General features: G+C 53.3%; 7 protein-coding genes across 7 annotated transcripts; 3 read left to right on the forward strand and 4 right to left on the reverse strand.

The window, feature by feature from the left end:
• Positions 1-270: 270 nt before the first annotated feature.
• On the forward strand, positions 271-4,951 carry BJY04DRAFT_227521 (ABC-2 type transporter-domain-containing protein; the record flags this gene model as incomplete). Its single annotated transcript, XM_073718643.1, has 5 exons — positions 271-1,365; positions 1,418-2,947; positions 3,020-3,958; positions 4,013-4,246; positions 4,307-4,951. The coding sequence occupies 5 exons, from the start codon at positions 271-273 to the stop codon at positions 4,949-4,951; spliced, it is 4,443 nt and encodes a 1,480-aa protein (XP_073571889.1).
• Positions 4,952-6,066: 1,115 nt separating this feature from the next.
• BJY04DRAFT_187960 (DEAD/DEAH box helicase) lies at positions 6,067-8,268 on the reverse strand. The gene has a single exon (XM_073711137.1). It carries the CDS (start codon positions 8,153-8,155, stop codon positions 6,302-6,304), a length of 1,854 nt encoding a protein of 617 aa, XP_073571890.1. The 5' UTR covers positions 8,156-8,268; the 3' UTR covers positions 6,067-6,301.
• Positions 8,269-8,297: 29 nt separating this feature from the next.
• BJY04DRAFT_187962 (uncharacterized protein) lies at positions 8,298-10,181 on the forward strand. Its single transcript, XM_073711138.1, has one exon. The coding sequence runs from the start codon at positions 8,524-8,526 to the stop codon at positions 9,841-9,843; it is 1,320 nt and encodes a 439-aa protein (XP_073571891.1). The 5' UTR covers positions 8,298-8,523; the 3' UTR covers positions 9,844-10,181.
• A 183-nt stretch (positions 10,182-10,364) lies between these two features.
• Positions 10,365-12,584, forward strand: BJY04DRAFT_187963 (uncharacterized protein). The gene has a single exon (XM_073711139.1). It carries the CDS (start codon positions 10,874-10,876, stop codon positions 11,996-11,998), a length of 1,125 nt encoding a protein of 374 aa, XP_073571892.1. The 5' UTR covers positions 10,365-10,873; the 3' UTR covers positions 11,999-12,584.
• A 1,211-nt stretch (positions 12,585-13,795) lies between these two features.
• On the reverse strand, positions 13,796-15,493 carry BJY04DRAFT_217771 (ankyrin repeat domain-containing protein; the record flags this gene model as incomplete). Its single annotated transcript, XM_073716132.1, has 2 exons — positions 13,796-15,169; positions 15,218-15,493. 2 exons carry the CDS (start codon positions 15,491-15,493, stop codon positions 13,796-13,798), a joined length of 1,650 nt encoding a protein of 549 aa, XP_073571893.1.
• Positions 15,494-15,629: 136 nt separating this feature from the next.
• BJY04DRAFT_53207 (C2 domain protein) lies at positions 15,630-20,062 on the reverse strand. Its single transcript, XM_073720584.1, has 5 exons — positions 19,495-20,062; positions 19,408-19,443; positions 18,981-19,355; positions 17,446-18,933; positions 15,630-17,399 (listed from the first exon to the last, which is right to left on the reverse strand). The coding sequence occupies exons 1-5, from the start codon at positions 19,807-19,809 to the stop codon at positions 15,864-15,866; spliced, it is 3,750 nt and encodes a 1,249-aa protein (XP_073571894.1). The 5' UTR covers positions 19,810-20,062; the 3' UTR covers positions 15,630-15,863.
• An 846-nt stretch (positions 20,063-20,908) lies between these two features.
• BJY04DRAFT_53217 (uncharacterized protein) lies at positions 20,909-22,232 on the reverse strand. Its single transcript, XM_073720585.1, has 2 exons — positions 21,918-22,232; positions 20,909-21,822 (listed from the first exon to the last, which is right to left on the reverse strand). The coding sequence occupies exons 1-2, from the start codon at positions 22,051-22,053 to the stop codon at positions 21,056-21,058; spliced, it is 903 nt and encodes a 300-aa protein (XP_073571895.1). The 5' UTR covers positions 22,054-22,232; the 3' UTR covers positions 20,909-21,055.
• Positions 22,233-22,690: the final 458 nt, after the last annotated feature.

Raw genomic sequence — 22,690 nt, forward strand, 5'->3', positions numbered from 1 at the left:
GTCTATCGGTAAATCGGGCTGTTCTGGCCCGGATTGGATGGATGGCTCTGTCAAGCTGCCCGCGGAAGCCGTCCACGCCCTAGCCAAGACCTCGAGGGGGCGAGATGCAATGCAATCAGCCCGACCGATTCTCCGACATTTATTATAAGAGTCTGTCGCTAGAGTTTGTCTGCTGGTTCTGATCTCACTCATTTCGCTCTTTCGTGTCCACCTCTGTATTGACTACTCGTGCAAGCAACCAGGGCTGTCCTGGTCCATCACAGACTCACCATGGGCAGTGAGAAGATCCCCCAAGATAGCCTCGAGCTATACGCCGGCCTTTCAACTCCAGTCCCCCGGCCCGGCTCAGGAACCACAGTCGGTCAAGACAACACCACCCAGTCTGGGGACTCCCTGTCGAACCAAGAGAAGGGCGAAGACGTCGACGCCGACATCGACAGCTCCCTCCATAAACTCGCAAGAAAGATAACCAGCCAATCAACAAGCCACGTCGGCCCTCTCTTCCCCCTTTCAGCCGGCACGCAGCTCGACCCAGCCAGCGAGCACTTCAACGCCCGGAAATGGGCCAAGGCATTCTACAAGGCGCGCGTCGAGGCGGCTTCCGGGAATAAACTGCGCACTGCAAGTCTTGCGTACAAGAATCTCAATGTCTACGGTTTCGGTTCGGCGATCGATGTACAGAAGACGGTGACCCATTTGTTCACGCAGGGCTTTGCCCTGGCTAAGACGTTGCTCGGGTCGAGCAAAAAACAACGCGTGGATATCCTCACTGACTTTGAGGGTCTCGTGCATTCCGGCGAGATGCTCTGCGTGCTTGGTCCGCCAGGTTCAGGCTGCTCCTCGCTGCTGAAAACGATCGCGGGCGACACCTATGGGTTCCATGTTAGCGACGACGCCGTGATGAATTATCAGGGGATCCGCGCGAAGGACATGCATACTGCGTATCGGGGTGAGGCAGTTTACACCGCCGAGGTCGACCACCATTTCCCGCACTTTACTGTCGGCGATACACTCTACTTTGCCGCTCGTGCCCGTTGCCCGAGGAATATCCCGGGGGGGACCTTAAAGCGGGAGTACGCAGAGCACTTGCGTGATGTGATCATGGCGATGTTCGGTATCTCTCATACGATCAATACCCGTGTTGGTAACGACTTTGTGCGAGGTGTCAGTGGAGGTGAGAGGAAGCGTGTCACGATTGCTGAGGCGGCGTTGGCATACTCGCCGCTGCAGTGTTGGGATAATAGTACTAGGGGTCTGGACAGTGCCAACGCGGTGGAGTTCTGTCGCACTCTGAGGACCCAGGCTGATATCATGGGATGCACGTCGTGTGTTGCGATTTATCAGGCACCTCAAGCTGCGTACGATGTAGGACTTCCCCTTCATCCCTTCCCTGAATGAGAGACTGACCGCACTGCAGTTATTTGACAAAGTGGTCGTGCTGTATGATGGCCGCCAGATTTTCTTCGGCAGGAGCGATCAAGCCAAAGCCTACTTTGAGGCCCTGGGCTTCGTCTGTCCTGATCAGCAGACCACCGCCGATTTCCTCACCTCCATGACCAGCCCCAGCGAACATGTTGTCCGACCAGGCTGGGAAGCCAAAGTGCCCCGAACAGCGGACGACTTTGCAAGAGTCTGGAAAGCCAGCCAACAGCGGTCCCATCTACTATCTGAAATCGACCAGTACCTTGCAGACCATCCATTCGACGGACAGCACCACGAAGAATTCTTCAAGTCTCGCCGTCTGGACCAATCGACCAAGCAGCGTGCAAGCTCCCCGTACAACCTCTCCTACTGGGAGCAAATCACCCTCACTTTCTGGCGCAGCTGGAAGCTCCTTCTCGGAGACCCCTCCATCACTATAACAATGCTTGTGTGCAACCTGTTCGAGGCCCTCATTATCGCTAGCATCTTCTATAACCTTTCCGAAGATACATCAAGCTTCTTTCGCCGCGCAATCCTGATGTTTATGATCATCCTAATGAACGCCTTTGGCGGAATTCTCGAGATCATGACCCTGTATGCAAAGCGCAAGATTGTTGAGAAACACACCCGCTACGCGTTTTACCATGCCAGTGCAGAGTCCATCTCTGCGATGATCACCGACCTCCCCTATAAAATTGTCAACAGCCTTCTCATGAATATCACCTTGTATTTCATGTGCAATCTACGTCGCGAAGCAGGTCCCTTCTTCATTTTCCTCTTGTTCAGCTTTACCCTCACTATCGTCATGTCCATGATGTTCCGTCTCATCGGCTCGGTCACGAAAAGCCTGGAGCAGGCCCTAGCACCGGCAAGCATCATCCTACTCGTCCTGGTCCTCTACACCGGTTTCGCGATCCCACCAGGTTACATGCAAGTCTGGCTCGGCTGGCTTCGCTGGATAAATCCCGTCTTCTATGGCCTGGAAAGCGTGTATCTGAACGAGTTCGTCGGGCGGGAGTTTGAGTGCTCTGCGCTTGTTCCTTCAGGGCCCGGTTACGACTCGCTGTCTATTAGTGAACGCGCCTGCAATGTTGCGGGCTCAGTCCCCGGACAATCTTTCGTTGAAGGCGCGGCGTACCTGCAGAGCTCATATGGGTTCGTGAACTCGCACAAATGGCGCAATTTGGGAATTTTAATTGCGCTAGGTGTGTTCTTCATGGTGCTGCATCTTGTCGCTAGTGAGTATGTGGCGTCCGAGCGATCGAAGGGAGAGGTTTTGGTGTTTACGGGCGAGTCTATGAAGAGACGGCGCAAGAATCCTGGGGATGTTGAGGCACCGCAGGGCCAGAGGGCAGCGTCTGGACGCGGTGGAGACGATGCGAGTACGCCAGCTGATGTGGAAAAGCAGACGGCTGTCTTCCACTGGAAGGATGTGTGCTATGATATCAAGATCAAGAATGAACCGCGGCGGATTCTGGATAACGTCGATGGCTGGGTGAAGCCTGGGACATTGACGGCTCTCATGGTGAGTGGACGACTCTAATTTTCCTTCTCTTTCGGATAGAAAGTAGAGACACAGCATGCTAACTAGCCACAGGGCGTCTCCGGTGCAGGCAAAACAACCCTCCTTGATGTCCTCGCCTGCCGTGTCACCATGGGCGTAGTCACAGGTGACATGCTCGTTGACGGCTGCCAGCGCGACGACTCCTTCCAGCGTAAAACGGGCTATGTACAACAACAGGATCTCCATGCACAAGCCTCCACCGTGCGTGAGGCCCTCCAATTCAGTGCAATCCTGCGACAGCCTGCACGGTATTCCCGCGAGGAACGTATCGCCTATGTTGACACCGTTATCAATCTCTTGAACATGGAAGAATACGCAGACGCAGTTATTGGCGTGCCTGGCGAAGGCCTCAACGTCGAGCAACGCAAACGCCTGACCATTGGCGTCGAGCTCGCAGCCCGCCCAGAACTACTTCTCTTCCTTGATGAGCCGACCTCAGGGCTTGATAGCCAGACATCATGGTCGATTTGTAATCTGATGGAGAAACTGACAAAAAGCGGGCAGGCCATTCTATGTACGATCCATCAGCCTTCGGCGATGCTGTTCCAGCGATTCGATCGGTTGTTGTTGCTTGCGAAGGGGGGAAGGACTGTCTATTTTGGTGAAATCGGGACCAACTCTGCTGTTTTGATGGACTACTTCACTCGCAACGGAGGGCCGCCTCTTCCTGAAGGTGCCAATCCGGCGGAACACATGCTCGAGGTGATCGGTGCGGCTCCTGGGGCCCATACCAGCGTCGACTGGCCGGCCGTCTGGCGAGAATCCCCAGAGTACCAGCAAGTGCAGGGCGAGCTCTCCAGATTGGCCGCAAATGCAAAGACCACGTCCACGGAGAACCAGGATCCCGCACAGTACAAGGCATTCGCCGCTCCCTACATGACGCAGCAGTATGAAGTCACCAAACGTCTGTTCCAACACTTCTGGCGAAGCCCGCGCTATATCATGTCCAAGTTCATCCTGACTGCAGGAGCGGTAAGTTTTGTATCAGCTCTCTCCCCGGGTGAACATATGCTGATACAATCTCAGGCTCTCTTCATCGGTCTCTCCGTCCTTAACAGCGACAACACAGCCCGCGGCCTGCAAAACCAAATGTTTGGCGTCTTCCTCTTCCTCACCATCTTCCCGCAACTGGTCGAGCAAGTCTCCCCACTATTCTGCGACCAGCGAACACTCTACGAGGCCCGCGAACGACCTTCCAAAGCCTACTCATGGCAGTCCTTCATCAGCAGCATGCTCATTGTAGAAGCAGTATGGAATACCGTATGGGCCTTCCCTCCCCCTCCCTCCCAGATCAGCATCACTCACTAACTACGAAAACAGATCATGTCCGTCTTCTGCTTCATCTGCTGGTACTTCCCCATCGGCCTCTACCGCAACGGCGAATGGACCGACCAGGTGCACTCCCGCGGCATCACCATCTTCCTGCACGTCTGGCTCTTCTTCATGTTCTCTACCACCTTCGCCATAATGCTGATAGCGGGTCTTCCCAACCCCGACATCGCCGGCGGCGTTCTAACTCTGGTCTTCATCATGATGTTTGCCTTTTGCGGTGTCCTCGCGGGCCCCGATGCACTCCCGGGCTTCTGGATCTTCATGTACAGAGTGAACCCGTTTACATATGTCGTGGAGGGGTTCCTAGGGACAACACTCGCCAACGCACCAATGATATGCGCGGACAATGAAATCGTCGCCATCCCGGCTGTGAACGGGAGCACTTGCGAGGAGTTTCTGGGCGGGTACCTGGAGACTATGGGAGGGGCCCTGTTGGGAGAGTCAGATGGCACGTGTCAGTACTGTGCTATGACGGAGACGAATGATTTCCTGGCGGGCATCAATATCGATTGGGCCAACCGGTGGAGGGATTTCGGGTTGTTGTTCGTGTATATTGCGTTCAATGTCGCGGCGGCGGTGTTCTTTTACTGGTTGGCGAGGGTGCCCAAGGGGAGGAAGGTGAAGAGGGAGTAGGTATATTCTCTTCTGCTGGTCTTCCACCTGTTGTTTGTTTTGAGAGACATGTGCTTGCATGGCTGTCTCTCCTCGTTGTGTACTTTTTGCTTCTCTTTCTGTTCTGTTCGTTTCCTGCTTCCACTGCAGTCCACTTTCTCTTCTCCCTCCAAAACAGTACCTTTCTAATACTCTTCGCATTACACCATTTCTTTGACGTTCAGCTCTCGCTCATCTCTGTCTTCAGTCTTTTCTTCTTCGTTTCTTGCTCAGGGTATATAGAGTCTACCCCTCATATCTTACATTCTTGCATATATAGATATTTAGATTGATACTATGCATGATATCAACTCCCATTACAGATCTTCAGACTAACCAAAAGAGCCATCCAGTCCAGCCCCTATCGTAAATGCGACTACATCTGAACTACGCAGTAGAAAAGGGTCAGAGCCGGAGCAAGAGCAAGAGTAAGAGTACGACATGTCCACTCAACGACCCACTACACCACTAACGTCAACCTCAATAGCTTTTTACGTCAATCCCATATATATCGGTTAGGACGGGAGGCAACTACAAGGCAAGCCAGTTGTCGTTTCCGATAGAGAGACATGTCCTCGGTCCCGGTATCAGAGTGGTTTCAGCCATGATGCAGAAGGCTCATCGCTGGTGATCAAAATCAAGCTCTGCACTATTGTATTGTATAGTATATTTAATAGTCAGTAGTATAGGATAGGATAGGATAGTACAGTAGGGCCCACTAACTAGCCCCGCCACTGCAAAAAAACCTACCAAGCACTATTCCACTCGCAGAGGCCATCATCATACTCCGTTCGTTGCCTGCGTGCAGGTGGCCGGGTGGCGGAGCCTGAATTGGAACTTGGAACTTGGAACCGTTCGAACGGGGTCTTGAACACTCGTTCCGAGGTTGGTGGTTGTCTCTAATTTCTATGCTGGATAGACATCTCATCTCATCTCCGTCGATGTCTAGATAGATTGGAAGGAGAAGGTATGTCGCCGGCCGGGGCTTTGCGGGCTGGGGTGCTGTGAGCTTGATCTAACTGGATGATGGAAACTTCGGTTTCAGATCTATTTAGGGTTGATTCGAGTCGAGGACAGAGGGTGAGGAGGGAAGTGATGGTATATGTAGGTATGATTTGCTGTCGTGGCAAGAATGGAAAGAGAATTCGTTGTATTACATCCATCTATCTAGTCTAAAGAAAACAGCAGGCAAATTGGGTATCGTATCGTATCTACCTCAAGTCGACGCCAAAGAAAACCGAGCCGCCACTGCTTTCCTAGAGTAAAGCCTTTCATCCCGAATCTATTCATATTTCCGTTTCCGTTCCAACTCCAATCTAGGCAATGCTCCCACTACCTCCTCTTGTTCCTGCTATTCTTCTCCTTCCCACCGGCATTCTCCCCCTCGCGCTTCTGTCCGCTCTTCGGCTTCTGCTCGCTCTTCGGCTTCTGCTGGCCCCGCGCGGCCCTCGCCTTCTTCTGTAGCAACTGCCGCTCAAGCTGTTCCTCCTTGGTGCCGTAATTGAACCCCGGGATACCCTTCAAACCAGCCTTGCCGACCATCATTTTATCCACGATCGGCGGCTCAGGGCACCCCATTCCCTTGACAGCCAAAGCATTACCAAGACGGACAAGGTCGACCTTCTCCAGACGCATGGTCTTGGCGAGACCGCCGCCGGCCAGGAACCCGATGTAGGCCATGTAAGCGCGGGCTTTCGTGTCCTCGTCGACTTTGTAGAAGAGCTCGTGGACGAGGTCCGCGGAGGCGAGAGCCTGCTTGTTGATGGATTCTTCACTGGGGTGCGGCTTGATCGGGAGCTGGCGGTTGTTGCGCATGAAGACGGATTCATCCTGCGTGAGGAGGATCACAGCGCGGCCGTCTTTGCCGGCGCGCGCGGTCCGCCCGACGCGGTGGACGTATTGTTCGCCGCTGCTGGGGAAGCCGACTTGCAGGACTAGGTCGACGTCGGGGAAGTCCAGGCCGCGGCCGACGACGTCCGATGCGAAGAGGATTCCGGACTTTGCATCTCTGAATTCGTTGGCGGCGCGCGTGCGGGCGTTCTGGCTTAGTCGGGAGTGGATTTCGAATGATTTTAGCGGGGTGAGGCCTGCTGAGGCGAGGGCAGCAAATACGGCCACCATCCGGGCTGTGCAGCCGAAGACAATGACTTTTGATTGGGGAGTGGTCTCGTGCTGGAGGAGGGCGTAGAGTGCAGTAAAAGTATGCTCCACACCGGGGATTATAACGGAAAACTGGGGCACTCGCTCATGGGTCGGAGACTCATTCTCATCCACAGTTGAGATGGTAGTGTAGTTCCGGTTCAGGACGAGATCAACCACCTCCTTGACCCTGGGTGGCATTGTGGCTGAGAAACACATACCCTGCCAGCCGCTGAGCTTGGGTGGAAGCGAATGGAGAATCTGCTTCACGGACTCATAAAATCCGGTGTTCAGCATAGTGTCTGCTTCGTCCAGAATCAGGGTTTGGATGTCGGACAGCTTCTCGGCTGTGTCAGCGTCAGAGAGGTAGTCGTTCAGTCGGCCTGGTGTTGCGACTAGAACGGATGGGTTTCCCGCCATGAACTTGGAGTGGGCTGAATTTCTGGAGGTTCCACCAACAGCAAAGTGGCATTCCAACGGTTTCGCCAGTTGTGATGTGAGCTGATCGCATGCTGTCTTGATTTGCAGCGCGAGTTCTCGCGTCGGCGTGAGAATCAGGATGGCAACCTTGCCGCGTGGTGCTGGCACATCACCCTTCAGCAAGTTGTGCAATGCAGGGAGCAAGAAAGCAACAGTTTTGCCGGTTCCCGTCTTTGCCTGGACGAGCAGGTCACTGCGCAGGTTGGGGAGTTCAGTCAGAACACGCTGCTGCACAGGGGTCATGAGGTCGTAGTTCATCACTTCGGTGGCTTTCAAAAGTTTGGGATGGATTTTCCCTTCCAAAGCACTGTATGGCAGAGGGCCAGCATTTTGGGCCGAGTTGGTCATGGTTGCGGATTGCTGTGGTTGCTGTGAGTGAAGTGGCTGTTGTGGCTGTTGAAGCCGTAGTGGTTGACAGGATAAAGTAAAGAGTCTGGTGTTAACGGCAGGTGCAAGTTGGGATGTGGTGGCCGGGAACCTCGCGCTCGGTCGCGAATACAAGCCAAAGGTCTTTGAGATACTACCTCCTATGCAGCGATGAGTCGATGACTGAAAGACTCTTCTCATGCTGGCCTGTTTCTCCTCAAAGAGATTTTTTCTCAACGAGATTTTGCTGTCAAGGGCATCTCAGCCTAGCCCGATTGGGTCTACAGGTCATGTGATGTCTCGCATCAGAAGTCTAAACCTGAACCTGAACCTGCATCAACTCTCAACTCTTGTTTGTACTGTAGTTTATGACGTTACTCTTTCTATCTCATTGACTCAAGCTAGTTTTGATGAGTGATTGGCAGATTGCTGCATCATCACGGCGATCACTTCCTTTAGCATCACAGTTCGGGGCCAAAATTCCGGGGCTGTGTCTGTAGGGCTCTCCACTGCAAACTTATAACACTCCCATCGCCAGTTCACGTAATTCAAAAGCAAACATCAACGTTATGCCTCAAACTCAAGCAGTGTCTACTCCCGCACTCGGGATCCAGCTAGAACGCCCCAAACATGCCGCCTTCCGCCCCGGCGACACCATCGTCGGCCGGGTCCACCGCACTGCATCCGGCGTCGCACCCGAAGCAAGACTGATCGTCACACTTCACGGCCGAACAAAGGTCAAGCTGAAGCAGCGTAGAGGAAACGCCGAGTATGTGTATAGAAGTTCCTTCGACTGCCTGAGTGCGCCAGTCAACAATCAGCTCCTACTATCTGGTGCCCCTCTTCACATTCCCGAAGGCAGTGAGGGCGCATCATGGCCGTTCACACTCACCATCCCACCGATTGTCACGGACGTCCGACAGGCTGGGGAGCGAAAGTACTATGTCTCGCCGGGTGGTGCAGACGGCGCGTCATTCCCGCCACCAGGAACCTTTGACTATTCCGCATCCGAAATGATGCTCAAGCGCGCGAGATGTTCCGCCTTCATCGAGTACTACGTACAGGCGCAGATCGAACTCGTGCACCAGCACAAGGGACGAACGAAGCGAGACGTCCAAATCGCTACGGCGCCATTCCCGCTCGCCAACGTACACCCAGGACCACCAGTCACAGATTTCGCACTGCGCCCCTACCGCACGCACCAATCCATCGTCGCGTACCGCCTAGCACCAGGCATGGAAGAGCTCTCAATCGGCCAGAAAACGAAACAGCTCTTCTCATCTGCCAAGGTCCCCAAGCTCACCTTCGACCTGACGCTGCACCTGCCACACGTGCTGCAAGTCGAGAACACCAACCTCATCCCGCTCACTCTCGTCTTCGAGGCCATCCCCAGCGCAACAAGCGACAGCATCTACAACATCCAGCAGCAACTCGCCATCACCTCGTTCTCGATGCGCGTCAAACCGCGCACATCCGTGCAGGCGCAGCGCCACGACTTCAACAACTCCAGCAGCGACGTCAAGCTCATAGAGTCGAACGCGATCGCCGCGTTGGGCCGCGACGCATCCGTCACGCTGACCCCGGGGACGAAAGCCGGGCCCGAGGCGCAAACTGCCTACCTCAATCTCGGCGAGATTCTGGACTTTAGATTCACCAGGGGCGGGCTGCACCCGAACATCGCGGCGTACAATATCGTGCGCGTGCATGAGCTGATCTGGGAGGTTGAGGGGAATGTTGTGGGGGAGAAGTTCAAGGCGAAGGGGAGCCATCCGGTTGTTGTTTTGCCTGGGCCTAGTGAGAGTGGGGTGCAGAGTCGGGGGGAGGTTTTGCCGGGGTATAGTAAGAAGGGCGATGCTCCGCCTGGGTATAATCCTGGGCAGAAGGGGTAGTCTGTTGGTTGTTGTTTGTTTGATTGTTTTATACCCGTCTGTGTGATTAAGGATCTTGTGTTGATATGATTGATGGCTGTTAGTAATAGTAGTATGGGTGAGACATTTACCTGATATCAGGCAGAAGAGCAACCCATGGTAGTGAGTAAATAAAAGCCATCTGTCCTTAGCTGTCTCAACTCTACGGCATTGTTAGTGGTCGGATGGTTGATCCTCGGTATAGCAAAGTCTGGTCGAGGCAGATCTGAGTCGTGTTGAGACAGTCCAATTTTCACTCCACGGTCTAGGCCTCCTGGTAGCTGACTGACTGAACAGGGTACAGTATGTATATACATAACACTGAAGAGGGTAAATTGCCACCATCCAGCGATCATAGTGGGCTTATTATAGTTGGAAATAGTGGGATGATAATGCAGCTGATATGGCTGGAAAAGGCCTAGACTCTCTCTTTGGCGGCTAAGAATAGAACTGCCACTTTTTGCGATCGTCCTCCATATTCACACCTACCCTCAATAGCTACGGGGAAGGCGACACTGGAGTTTGAACAGATAGATCTGATCCTCTGATGGAGTACAATTAATTGCAGAGAATGTACCTGCCTGGAGACTTCAGTTGAGTCCAACAAATCCGAGATATTTATATCGATTTCGCGGCGACTCCGCAACGGCGTCATCCTTTTCTAAATCGGGATCCTCGACTCCCGCGAAGCGCCCTCGCTTTCTTTCATTCTTCTTCTTTTCCTCATTCCTCGCTCTTTCGCTTGTTTTCTCGCGACTTGAATATATCTTGCCACTCCTACATCGACTCCTGAGGACAGAAAGATCTGGAGGATATAACCCTCAGCCACCCAACTCTCTAAGCGCTGAGTGCGGGGCGCACTGCCGTGCTCGTCCTCTCTGCTCCTCTCACAACTGCGCCAATCCTGCCTTCTGTGACAGCCCTGCGTCAGCACTTCTCTTCTCTTTGTCCTTTACCGAGTAGCATTCTTACTATTACTATCCCTGCTACCCTCACCGTCTCGCCGCCCGCCATGCTCGCTACCCAAATGCCCCAGCCTTCGCATCTCCCTCTCCCACTCCCCGACACTAAGCCATCGCCTCTCCCCATCATGGCTTCTGCCCCTTCACAGTCTTCACTATCGCACTCCAACATGTCATGCGCCCTCACATCGAACGCCCCGAGTCGGCCGACACTTACCCGCCCAAAACTCACTCTTCAGACTTCCTCGCTGCCGATCTCGTTTGGCAGTTCGACCACGGGCCTGTCGCTTTCATTAGCTGGCGGGGCCACAGCATCACCTACCGTCCGGAATACCTTTAAAAATGCCTACGACGTTGCCTATCCGTCGTCGGCAACCGCGTCCCCGTCGAGAGCAAGCCGTTTCTCGAAACCCTCGTCGCCGTATACTTCCAGCAACCCGTACCAGCTCCCGCTCGGCGTCAAGAGCATCCTCCGCAACTCCCTCATCGACTCGAAACGGCGACAAAGTACAGCCGTTCAGAACGGAACAAACGGGTCGACAGCTCGCAGAGTATACTTTCCCAGCAAAAAGCAGGTCAGCTATCGGGTTCCGCTCGAGGAGGAAATCAAGACCGTCAGGTTCACCACGCGACACTCGGATATCGTCTCCGACAATGAGACTGGGTCGTGCGAGACGAGCTCCGACGACGACTCGGATTATTCCACCTCTAGCGGGCTCTCCTCGGAGACTACACCGTCCGATGACGATACAGGGAAGAGCACCTCGAAATCTACGGACAAGAAGAAGCGAAAGTATCGCAGCGCTGAGAGGCAGGTCCGTGCCATCGCTCGCATGGAGGGCCTGGAGGATCCATACGCCGCGACACCACAAACCCCCCGACAAGGTCGTCTCAAGCGCCGTCGCGAGTGGAAGTGGACATTAGGCCCGATAGGAGACGCCACACCCGCTACAGAACCAGCACCAGAGTCAATTTCTCAAACAACTCCGTCCTCAGAGCAGGTGCTGAAACCTCTCGAAGAAACCACCTCCACACCAACCATCAAACCACCCAAACTCTCTCTCCCCATCCCTCGAAACAACAATAATGACACCTCACAAGCAAACAGCAACACCGCTCTTTCCTTGAAACCCACTCTCTCAATATCACGCCCGGACCCCGCTCCACCGCAATAACTAGCCGGTGGGCCCGTCATCCATCATCTGCATCTGATCTGCATTTGCATCTGCATCGCCATGTACGTCGCATTTTCACCGCTTACGATTTATGCATCGTCCCCAGCTTCATAGAGCATACCTTCTTTCATTATCTTTTTCTTTCAGTTTAGCATCGCCCCGCATGGCCAATGTGGCTATGCTGTTAGCGCTGGGTATGCTGGAGCGGTAGTCTAGCAGACTAACTCGCACGGGGGTGCCTCTTCATCCACATCTCATCTTGCTCCACATCACATCTCCTGGCATGAGCCCTACTGTCAGAATGTCAGTAACGACACCGGCGATCTGACTCCGACCAGGCAGGCGTTTCCTATTTATAGATCGTTGGGGTCTATCTATATTTGCATCTCCGGATACGAGTATTCTATTATCTCTTCTTATTCTTCTCTTTTCTTCTATATTCTTACCTTCTTCTCTCTTCTTCTCCAACCCATCGGCTTCGATTCGTTGGATACATTTCTCTTAATTTATTCCTTACTCTTCCTCTCGAGAGTCATTCCTCACTACAATATTCCATTCCATGAATCAAGACTTCTAACTCCCCCACACGAAAATCCCTCGTAAAAGATCCCAGACATGACCGATTGAAAGACGTCGATGTCGGATCCTTCCTACCTACCTATCTGAGTCGTATCCAGGCGCTAAGGCGAGGTCGTAGGTAGTAGGTAGTAAGTACCATTTCAGTCCCTCACAATCACATGGACCACGGAGACGCATAAGACCGAACCCCTTCAAAGAACATCTCTGCAAACGAAGTAGTGCAGTGGAGTGGTCCTGCATTGCCTCTCCCTCCCCCCCCGCCTTTCCCTCTTTCCTTCCAAATTGCCCACAGATCAATGGATCCGGGGGTCAATTGTAATTTGTTGGTTATGCCCATGCCCATGTCCAGATACGGGCTCCGTCCGGTTCGGGACGGGTCGGATCCTGCGAATCCAGTAACTGGGCTACTGCTACCGGTCCCCAAGCGAGACGAGAGAGTGGAGAGAGAGAAAGGCGCGAAATACGAGTACGAGGACTACGCGGCGATCTCGATGTGTATCCTATCTTGGAATTGGAGTTGGAGTTGGAGTTCCAATGTAGGTGGCGGATAGCTACTTTTTTTTTTCTTAGGTAGCTAGCCCCGGATTCCGATACGAGAGGGACATACCTAAAGATGATTCAATGATTTAGCGACGAGAGGTGATGTTGATGTTGTTGAATTCTTTGATAGATCATAACTTAGGTACACCTGACCCCCAGGACTAAGGCTAGTGCTGGCACTTACTCGTTCGTTAGGAACTTAGGAGTAGTGTGCCGAGTACTCGGCAGACCTCGGGGCGGGAGAGAGGATTGATTGTTGTTTGTGTACCTTTGCAGCCATGTACTAGGTACATCCAGGTACATATGTTTCCAGCTCCTGTGCGTCTGTCTTGGCTGGTGTGTTTATCAACAAAGGGAAATTTTCAGACTTGCAGACCGCTACTCTGATTCATGCTAAGGGGGTGTATGATGGGATGGGATGAGGTGAGATGAGGATAGACAGGCCTGCATGCATGATGCATGCGTTTGATGGATACCCAGAGTACTACCTATCATATCGAGGAAGGTTCGAGATAATGAGGTCAAAGCACTAGGGCTCAACTTTACCTCAAGTCTAGCACTTCATTTAAGAAAGTCCAGGGGCTTAGGTTATAATGGTGTGTTTGCTAAGCAGCTCTCAAGTAGGTAGTCCATCATCCAGATGGTTTCCTCTTTTTGTGCTCGATAGACACTACAAATTCATACCCCACTCACCCCCTTAACGAGTCTACAAGCCGGCCAAACAGCGTTAAGTTCCGCCTCCATCTCAGCCTCGTAAAGGCCCTGCTCGACGAAAAACTTCTTCACCCGCTCTGGCTCCCGCCGACATTCGTAAAGAAGAAAATGCACCATCTTCCTCCCGTGATAATCCTCTATTTTCCAGTCCGCTCCGTTCTCGATAAGAAAGACCAGCATCTCGCCTGTATATTCTACAGATGCGAGATGCAATGCTGTACTCCCGGCTTCCGTTGTTCGGGCGTTGATATCTGCGCCAGAGCCAAGGAGGAGTTTTGCTAGGTTGATGTTGTTGGATGCCACGGCGCAGTGGAGTGGGTAGACATCTTCATGGAAAGACTCGGGGTCGGGGTCGGAGTCCTCTTGAGAGGGCTGCCCATATGTCCATTCGTGTAGGGCTTCCCCCCGAGCCCAGTCCCCGACTAGCGTTGTGCTATCTGCGAGGGCGTGGATGTTGGCGCCGTGTTCGATAAGGAGCCTCATGACAGTGGGATCATCCTGTCCGTTATTTTGCAGAGAGAGGTCCTCCTCGCCGTCTGCTATATGGTATGAAGCGGTGCGATGTAAGGGTGTGTGATTTCCTGGATTCGAGACGGCGTGGACGTCTGCTTTGCTTTCAAGGAGGAACTTGACCATCTCGACCCTGTTCGCATTGACAGCGTAGTGCAGTGGCGTCCACCCGTGACTACCTTTCTCGTCGACAGTTAGGCTGCCGTGATTCAGGATCCACCGTACAGAATCGACTCTGCCCGCTTCAGCGGCGCGATGGACAACAGTCGCGTTAGAGTAGCTCCGAGCGTGGATATCGCCGCCGGCATCAACCAGCATCTCGAGTGCAGATAGAGGACAATGGTACGCGGCTGCGTGGAGGGCTGTTTCGCCGAAGCGGTTTCTCTGGGTCAGGATATTGGCAATCGAGGATTTTGCTTCGTCCGACGAGGACGAGATCGAATAGCGCAGTAACTCTCTTATCACGCCGATATTCCCCGCACAGGCGGCGAGGTATAGCGGTGTTTCCTTTGCGGTGGTAGATAGGGCCGTGACATCGGCCCCCTTGGCACAGAGGTACCGGACGACCTCTACCGCGCCCTGCCATCTCGATTGAAGCTGAGAGTTGGAATCGGAGTCCACGTTCGAGACAAGTTCAGGGCCCACAGAAGAAAGCGCACCGGCACAAGCGGTATGCAGCAGCGTCCAGCCTAACCCGTCCTTTGCATCTACGTCAGGCACCCCATCTTCACTTTCCGCATCAAACCGCCCAAGCAGTTTCAAACACTCCAAATGACCCCTCGCAGCCGCATAGTGCGCCGGCGAACTGTCATACGACGGGTTCGACACCTAGCCATTCCTCCTCCAATGCTCGAGGAGTAGACTCAAAATAGTAACATCGCCTGTCGACGCAGCGTGGTGGAGCTCTGTTGAGCCGAGCTCGCAAATCCGCGGATACACGCCGTGGTCCACGAACGATCTCACTATCTCTACTTGTTTTGACAATATTGCTTCAGAGAGAGGAGAGGGCGAGCAGGAGTCTCTGTTGCCGTCTGGGTAGGCGCCGTTTTGGAGGAGGTGGAGGGTTGCTGCGGTGTCATGGGTGTGGATTGCCGAGAGGAGGGCGCTGTTGTCGGCTTCGCGTTTTTGCTGTTCTGTTTCGTCGGGGGGCATGGTGTGGTGTGGGGGTGTTTAGCTGGTGGTTGTATGGATCTATGGATCGAGGAAAATATTGATACCCGCCGGTAAAGCGGCGAGGGGGGTGGCTGGATTGGGCGAGTGAGGGTTTTGTTTGGTTTACTATATATGCCATATCTATCTGTAGATGATAGAGATTGAGGGACGAAGTCAATGGTTATCAGGAAGATCAAGATGTGTTAATAGATAGTCATTCATGAGTATAACCTAAGAAATAGAGAACAAGGTACCTGCTAATCCCAACAGACGCAACCGAGAAAGATCAAAACAGTAGAACCAGTCTGAGATCGCACCACGTTATATCATACAAAAGAAACCACCTTACTCTCTCAACAAGAAAGAGAATCTAGCTCCCCGTCTCCGTCTCGATATCCGGCTCCCTGCCCGCCAGATCGCCCCCGAACTTCTGCCTGACCTTGCGCAGCGCATACTTCGCCTCGTCCTTCGCGAAGACCGCGTTCCGGGCTGGCTTCCACTGCATCATGCCCCGCTGCTGACGCTGTTCGCTGCGCTTGGCAGCTTTCTTCGATGCCGTCGTGGACATCGTCGAGCTGGAGGCTGCGGTGTTCGTTGTGGTATCCGTCTGGACGGTGTTGATACTAGCCCTAGGTTCTGAAATCACGGCTGGGGCGGTAGGATCGGAGTTTGCGATGGCGATGCCGCTGTCGTTGTCTTTCTGGGCTGCAGTGTTATTCATGGCTGCGGGGTGCTGCGCTGGGAGCTCAGGGCCCTCTGCCTCGTTCGAGGAATCAGATGTATCGGATTGACTCCCCTCGTCTTCCTCTTCTGGAAGATGCATGACGCCGTCACCCTGGCCGGGGCCACCACCGCTCAGATCCTCGTGCGGGTGCTTCGGCTTAACTGTCTGCTGCTGATCTTTCAGCTGCTTCACCGGGTCTTCCCCGAACGCGCCGCTCCAGTCGTGCCCTTCCTTGTCAATCCACCGTTTTCGCTCCTTCTCGTCCGCGACCTTGAGGATGTCTCTTCCCTGCAGAAGCGACTTCTCGTGCATCTGCTCAGTCCGCTCGGGGACTTCAGCTGCGATGTGTCGGGAACGGACACCCTCGGAAACACAAGCCTCCCAGGTCTCGAACGTCTCACGAGAGTGGTTATCAACGACAAAGTGCTCGTGGGACTCATCAATTCCAGGAGAGAATGTGCACCTGAACCGCAGACGGCCTATCTCGTGGATATCTTCTAGCCCAGGTGAGCGTTTATTCTCGAGGTTATCCTCCGTGATATAATTCTGGGTAAGCCGTTTGCCATTCTTCGTCGCCCAGATCGGGATATCGATGTCGATATCTTCGTTGTCGATTAGATGTTGTAGCCAAAGACACGCGTAGCCCGTAACCCCGCGTTTCCCAGCTGTGACGAACTCAAACACGACTGGTGAGCGGTAGCGGTGTTTAACCGGTAGGCGGACGTCAATGTTCGACAGGTCGAAAGTGGAGTTATCTGCGTTGGCGCTGCAGACGTGTTTCGGGATCTTCTTGCTGCTCCCACCCGTCCGGACACGGATCTTCGCTTTGTGGTTGAGGCCTTGTGCGGTGATATTGTTGGAGGTGAACTTGAACGTGCCGACGTCCCAGCCCAGCATTTGCGGTGGGAGCCTGGTCTCGACGTGGCGGAAGAGCAGGGAGATGCGGATGCGGCCGAACCCGACGCCACCGTCGAGCGGGTACCAGCGCGTGACTTGGGAGCTGGATTCAAAGAGGTCGGAGAGCTTGAGCGGGACAACTCCAAGGATGGGATCGTGCTCGCGGTAACGCTGGTCTCGGACTGTGACTGTTACGACGGCGGAGCGCCAGTCGCGGACGAAGCGCTCGGTTCCGGCGTTGAAAATGGGTTTCGAGCTTAGGGCTTTGGCACGGGTGCGGTAGATCTGGGTTTGTTAGTGCTGTTGGGAATTATGATGTGGATGGACTTACAAGCTCGTCGTTGAGCATAATCTTGCAGTAACTGGTCGGCAGCTCATCGCCTTGCTCCTCGGTGTTCTCGCCAAAGGGCTTCGCGGGCTCATACTCCCTTCCTTTGCGCTTGCCATTACTGCCCTTGACATTGTTGAGCTGGAGGTTCACAATCTGGTGCACAACAACACTCAGAATACCGCTAGGCCAAAGAGGATCAGGCGGCGTGTGCGTAACAGCCTCCTCCTCCTCCGTCGTGATAACACCCTTCTCATCCTCAAACTTCGGATCACCCTTGAGGTTCTCAGGCAAATCCTTCAACTGCCCATCAGTCCTCAACTCCGGGCGCAGCTTCGGCTTTCCGAAGAACCCAACCTCCCAGTGCAACTCTCCAGGCATCTCGCTTCCCTCATTGACGCCTTGGAGTTTCGAGACATGCTGGTACATGCGGCACGGATGCTGGATCATTTCACGTATCGGCAGCTCAACTTTACCTACAACGTCATCGGCTGTATGGCGATCTGAGTCCCAAAGCTCAACACTCAGGTTCTCGTCCGCTTTGATCAGTTCGGCGTTGACAAGTAGTGCGGCGGTCTCCTCCCAAACCGGGTTGAGGTCATCAGTGATGACACGCGTGCAGTACATTGGCTTTCCGTATTTCGAGAACGAAAGGTTGATGTACGGATCGCTGCCGCCGCCTTCACTGCCGCGCTTGTCCTGCTTGCTCAAGCCTGTTGCGCGGTGGATACGAACCCACATGACGCCGAGAGCTTGTGTGTCCTTGACAATGTCGTCGCCCTTGGCAAGCATACTCAGATCCATGGTCATGGACTTGGGGGCTGCGAAGAGGCCGCAGGCGGTGCCAATGGCGTAGTTGACAAAGTTGGAGATCAGAGGGAGGTTCAAGACATTAACGCCTGTTTTGAACATTGGCATGCAGCCGGCTCGGACGTGGGGGATACCAGCAAGACTAAATGTCAAGTCTTTGACGAATGGTGCTTCAGGGACGAGCTGGAGTCTGCCGCGGACGGTTCCAACCAGCTCGATGAGTTCCACAAAGACTGGGAATGGGACTCCAAAGAGTCCGCGGACACCAAGGTAGAAGACAAGCTGCATGTGCATGTTGCGGGCCTTCGCAGATGCGCTTTGACCAGTGGGCTTTGCGTGGTATGCGAACGAGGCCTCAAAGTTGTAGAACTCTCCTGCTTCTTCAAGAGCTGCTGCCTCATCTGGATCTTTGTTCTCCCGGTTATCACGGCGCGCGTTTTCTTTCAGTTGCTCGACATGGTCATCTGGAAGTGCACGCAGGCTGAGCAGCCGGATCGGGTTGTTTCCTTGGTCGATTTCCGCAATTCGAACATTCTCAATCACACCTGGCGAAGATGCTTGCATGATATCTTCGATTGTGTCGGCAACCGGTGCGAGCATATCAGGGTTGATCAAGCCCCAGATAATGCCCATGAAGGTGTTCATCCACTCGACAGATTCCGGAATCAGGTTTGCCGTTGCCTGATATATCAGCATTGTCATCAATCAAAGCAAGTAAAGAAACTTACCACCTGCCCACGTAGCTGCTCACTACTCCACTCCATCTCCCTACCACTGCGAATAACCTCCTGCACCCACAGCCACACACCACTAGTAATACAAGCAGCAAGAGGAATAAGACCCCAATACGAGGCACCGAATGTCCGGCCAAGTACAATGATACCAAACACGATCCCAACACACAGGCCAGTCCCCCGCTTCTCCAGACTCTCAAACATGGGCTTGTATGAGATCGTTGGCGTCGGGTAGAAGAGAATATTCGTTCGCTCGCCGTGGATCGGGACATCTGACGTCGTTCCCTCAGCAATGGGGTCGGGGGGTGCAGTGATATCTTGGTTCTCCTTGTACTCCGAAAGAGGCTGGTCGGATTCGGCTTTAACGGACTGTTCCTTGTCAGCTGCATAATCCTCCTGTCGATGAGGCTACAAAACTCACCGTATCCTTCCCCAGATTCGCATTCGGAACAACCAGCTACAGAACCCTGTTAGCACCCAAACTCATCAGATTGAAATCAAAACAAACCTTTGGGTCCTTAACCGGCTCCATCGCATTCTCATCCAAATCTTCCACCTCAATATCTCGCCCCGTAATCGGATCCGTCACTTCACGGGTCCGTCCCTGCCCAACCTTCCTAGGTCGATGCGGCGTCGCGCCCTCGGCATTCTCCCTCTCCTGCCTCTTACTCGCCATGACCTTTTCATGTTCTTCGCGCTCCTTCTGGTCGGCCTGCAGGCGCTCGATGAACCGCCCGATTGTGGGCACTGGGTTGTTGCCGCTCCAGTGCTCGCCGACCCGGTGTTGGGTGGGGGACTGGTTCCCCTTTGGATGGGGGGGCATGATTGCTGTTTTTGTGTGAATTGGGTATAGGCTCTGGGGCTATGTAAAGAGAAATCAGGTGTTATGCGAGTTGGATCTGGGGGATTGTAGTAGTATAGCAGTCAATTGCCTACTAACTAGCTTCCAGAGCTAGATAGGTAGGTAGAATGTAGTATAGGGTTCCCGCGGAGGTAAACCAAGACTTCGTTAGATCTCGAAAAGAAAGAATGAAGCGAAGGCAAGAGGTAAAGAAAACCACAGCTAGCAGTGGTACGTCACTCGATGCATTGGCTCTTTGGCTACAGTACGGGAATCATTCAACAGCTGTGTTGGTGGAACCGCTAATGATGTCATCCCCATCAACTCAGCACCTCTCAGGCTGCATTCTCCGCCGCGAACCAGGCAATTGCTGGCTTGATCTGCTGATCTTGATCCTAGCATCGTCGATGATTACTAGTCGATCGCAGCTGCTGCTACGCTTAGCTACTCTAGACTCTGGAGTATGTGGGTTGATGCTGTTGCAGTGGGAGATCGGGGCCGAGTCCTGCCCTATTCCGACATACTGTCGTCAGCCGAGAAAATGGACGCGAGTTTTCCTTGCTACTGCCGTATAGTTTGTGCCAAACAAATACGGGAGATGGGTGTGAGTTATGTATGTGTGCTTTTTTGATCTGAGGGCTTTCGTCATTCCCTGTCATACTCCGCATAGTTAGTGCATACCTTTGGACGTCTCTCAACCTCGTTTCAAGCTTGCCATGGTCGACTCCATCGTCGGCTAAGGTATCCTTAAATAAACATACAAAGTAGACTAGGAGTAAGTCTAGGCCTAGGTAATTTGTGTTGTTAACTTATAGCATATCATTTGTAGAGCTCACCTAGCCTAGCAATAGCCAAGCCGATTAGCGAGTTGGGTGGGTTTATATACCTGTACCCCAGCATCTATCCTAGCTTACTGCGGAGTATAGTCAACCACAGTCAATCTGCTCCAATACGAGTAAAAAGGGTTTGTGATCTGTTTGACTGGTTAAAACTCTCCAATCTACGCCCTTCCCTCCACCCCGAGGATCTACGAGCTATTGAGGGGTCGCAGCTAGGGATTACCTTCGTCTACGTAGATCACTTTACTTTTTAAGCTCGATGACCTGTGAAGGTTGTTCCCAGGGCACCATGATAGGAACTCAAATTGGAATTATCATGAACATCACACCATAACCTCATGTACGTCCATGCCCAAAAGACAAATGCTCTTCGAGGAAGGAGCTACCGATTACCAGCCTCCAAACCACCATCCACCCATACCAAACAAAAACAGTACAATGCTCCCATCACGAATGAAATCCTTCAGCACCTGCAAGTAAGCAAACGGCCCTATTACACCCCCACTCCGGTCCTTCATCAGAACTCTCGCACTCCCAAGTACAACCTCCCCAGTCGTAAAGTAAAGGAACGGGTTCTGCGCCGTGGCTGGCGGCGGCGGCTGTTTGCCGTAGACCGCAACAGACGAGCTCGTCAAAAAGACTAGGTAGATACCCAGAGCGACGGAGAAAACGATATGCAAGATCTTCCAAATCAAGACCATCTTCTTATTCTGATCGGATTCCTGCTGCGTCGCTGCACCAAGCATGCTTGTCATCCAGGGTGGGAGGCCAAGGGAGGATGCGAGTTCGGGAGAGAGACCACCGGGCCCAGCGCCTGGAGCAGGAGGAGCTCCAGCTCCAGGGTTGGCGCCTGCGACAGCACCGGGCATTCCACCCATGAGAGAGTTTAGGAGTTTCATTGTAGGGTCTTCTTCTTGCGAGGACACATCTTGCTGAGAGGGCGAGGGGGCAGGTTGGCGGAGGAGGGCCCGGAGGAACTCCTGCTGCTGGAGGAGTTCGGGGTTTGCTTCTTCAACGCTCGGTGGGGGTGGCCTTTGGAAAGGTGGCTGCTGGGTTTGGAAGGGTGATTGCTGTGCTGCAGGTGTTGGACGTGGCTCTGGGCTTGGAGAGACTTCAGGGGGTGTTCGTGCAGGAGAGGGCGAGGCTTCTTCGCGATCTGTACATGACATTGGTTAGTATTTGCTCTTCGAAGAAAACGAAAGCAAAAGATGTCGGGGTTATCGACTCGCTGTCACAAAGGGCAAGCTGTACCTTTTGACGGCGTCCGCCCGCTCAAACTTGTAATTTTGTCCAGCCGAGACGCTCCTCCTTCTCGAATCTTGGCTTCGCGGCGTTCGCGCCGTTGGCGGGCTGCTCTCTGAGCAGGAGATTCCTCTGCTGAAGACATTGGAGTTGTGGTGGTGGATTGGGGTTGATGACGTTGTGCGGTGCTTCAGGTTATCGTGGGCGATGGGGAGTCAGGGAGCGTGTATTCGAATAAACAATCAAAGTTATGAGAGATAAGCTCGAGACAGATCAAGAGCCGATTGTGAATCCTCTTGTGGAGTGTGGCCTCTGGCTATTCCAGTGCAATGTCCAAGTTGAAGGTGAATTTCGGCAGATCATCTGGGCGATGGTGGTCGGCCAAGTTTGGTTTAGCGTCTACATCTACTTCAGTCTGTCAGAGCTCCTAGCCACGAGACAAAGAGCTCTCCAGCAGGGTTCCTTTGCCCTTACGAGAAAAGAGCGAATGAGTCTTGGGACTTTACGTCTGCAGAAGCTGGTGTGGGAGGTCTAGACTGCAGACGACAAAATATACTTTTAGGTGGTATCAGAGCATCACGTAGCGTTCTTGAACATTACCGCTCCAGACCTGAAATTTTAGGAGTCAAATAGAAAGATCCAACAAACCCAGGGTTACTTTAACAGACCCGAAGGTGCTTCATTGCTCATGGCTCGTACAATCCCAACCAATGCCTGCCCGATTTTTGGAGGGGGTGAAGTAAAAAAAGTGGAAGATGATAAAAAAATTTGTGATATCAAAC

The sequence above is a fragment of the Aspergillus karnatakaensis genome, assembly GCF_047715665.1.
Source record: "Aspergillus karnatakaensis strain CBS 102800 unplaced genomic scaffold BJY04scaffold_21, whole genome shotgun sequence".
Classification (NCBI taxonomy): Eukaryota; Fungi; Ascomycota; class Eurotiomycetes; order Eurotiales; family Aspergillaceae; genus Aspergillus; species Aspergillus karnatakaensis.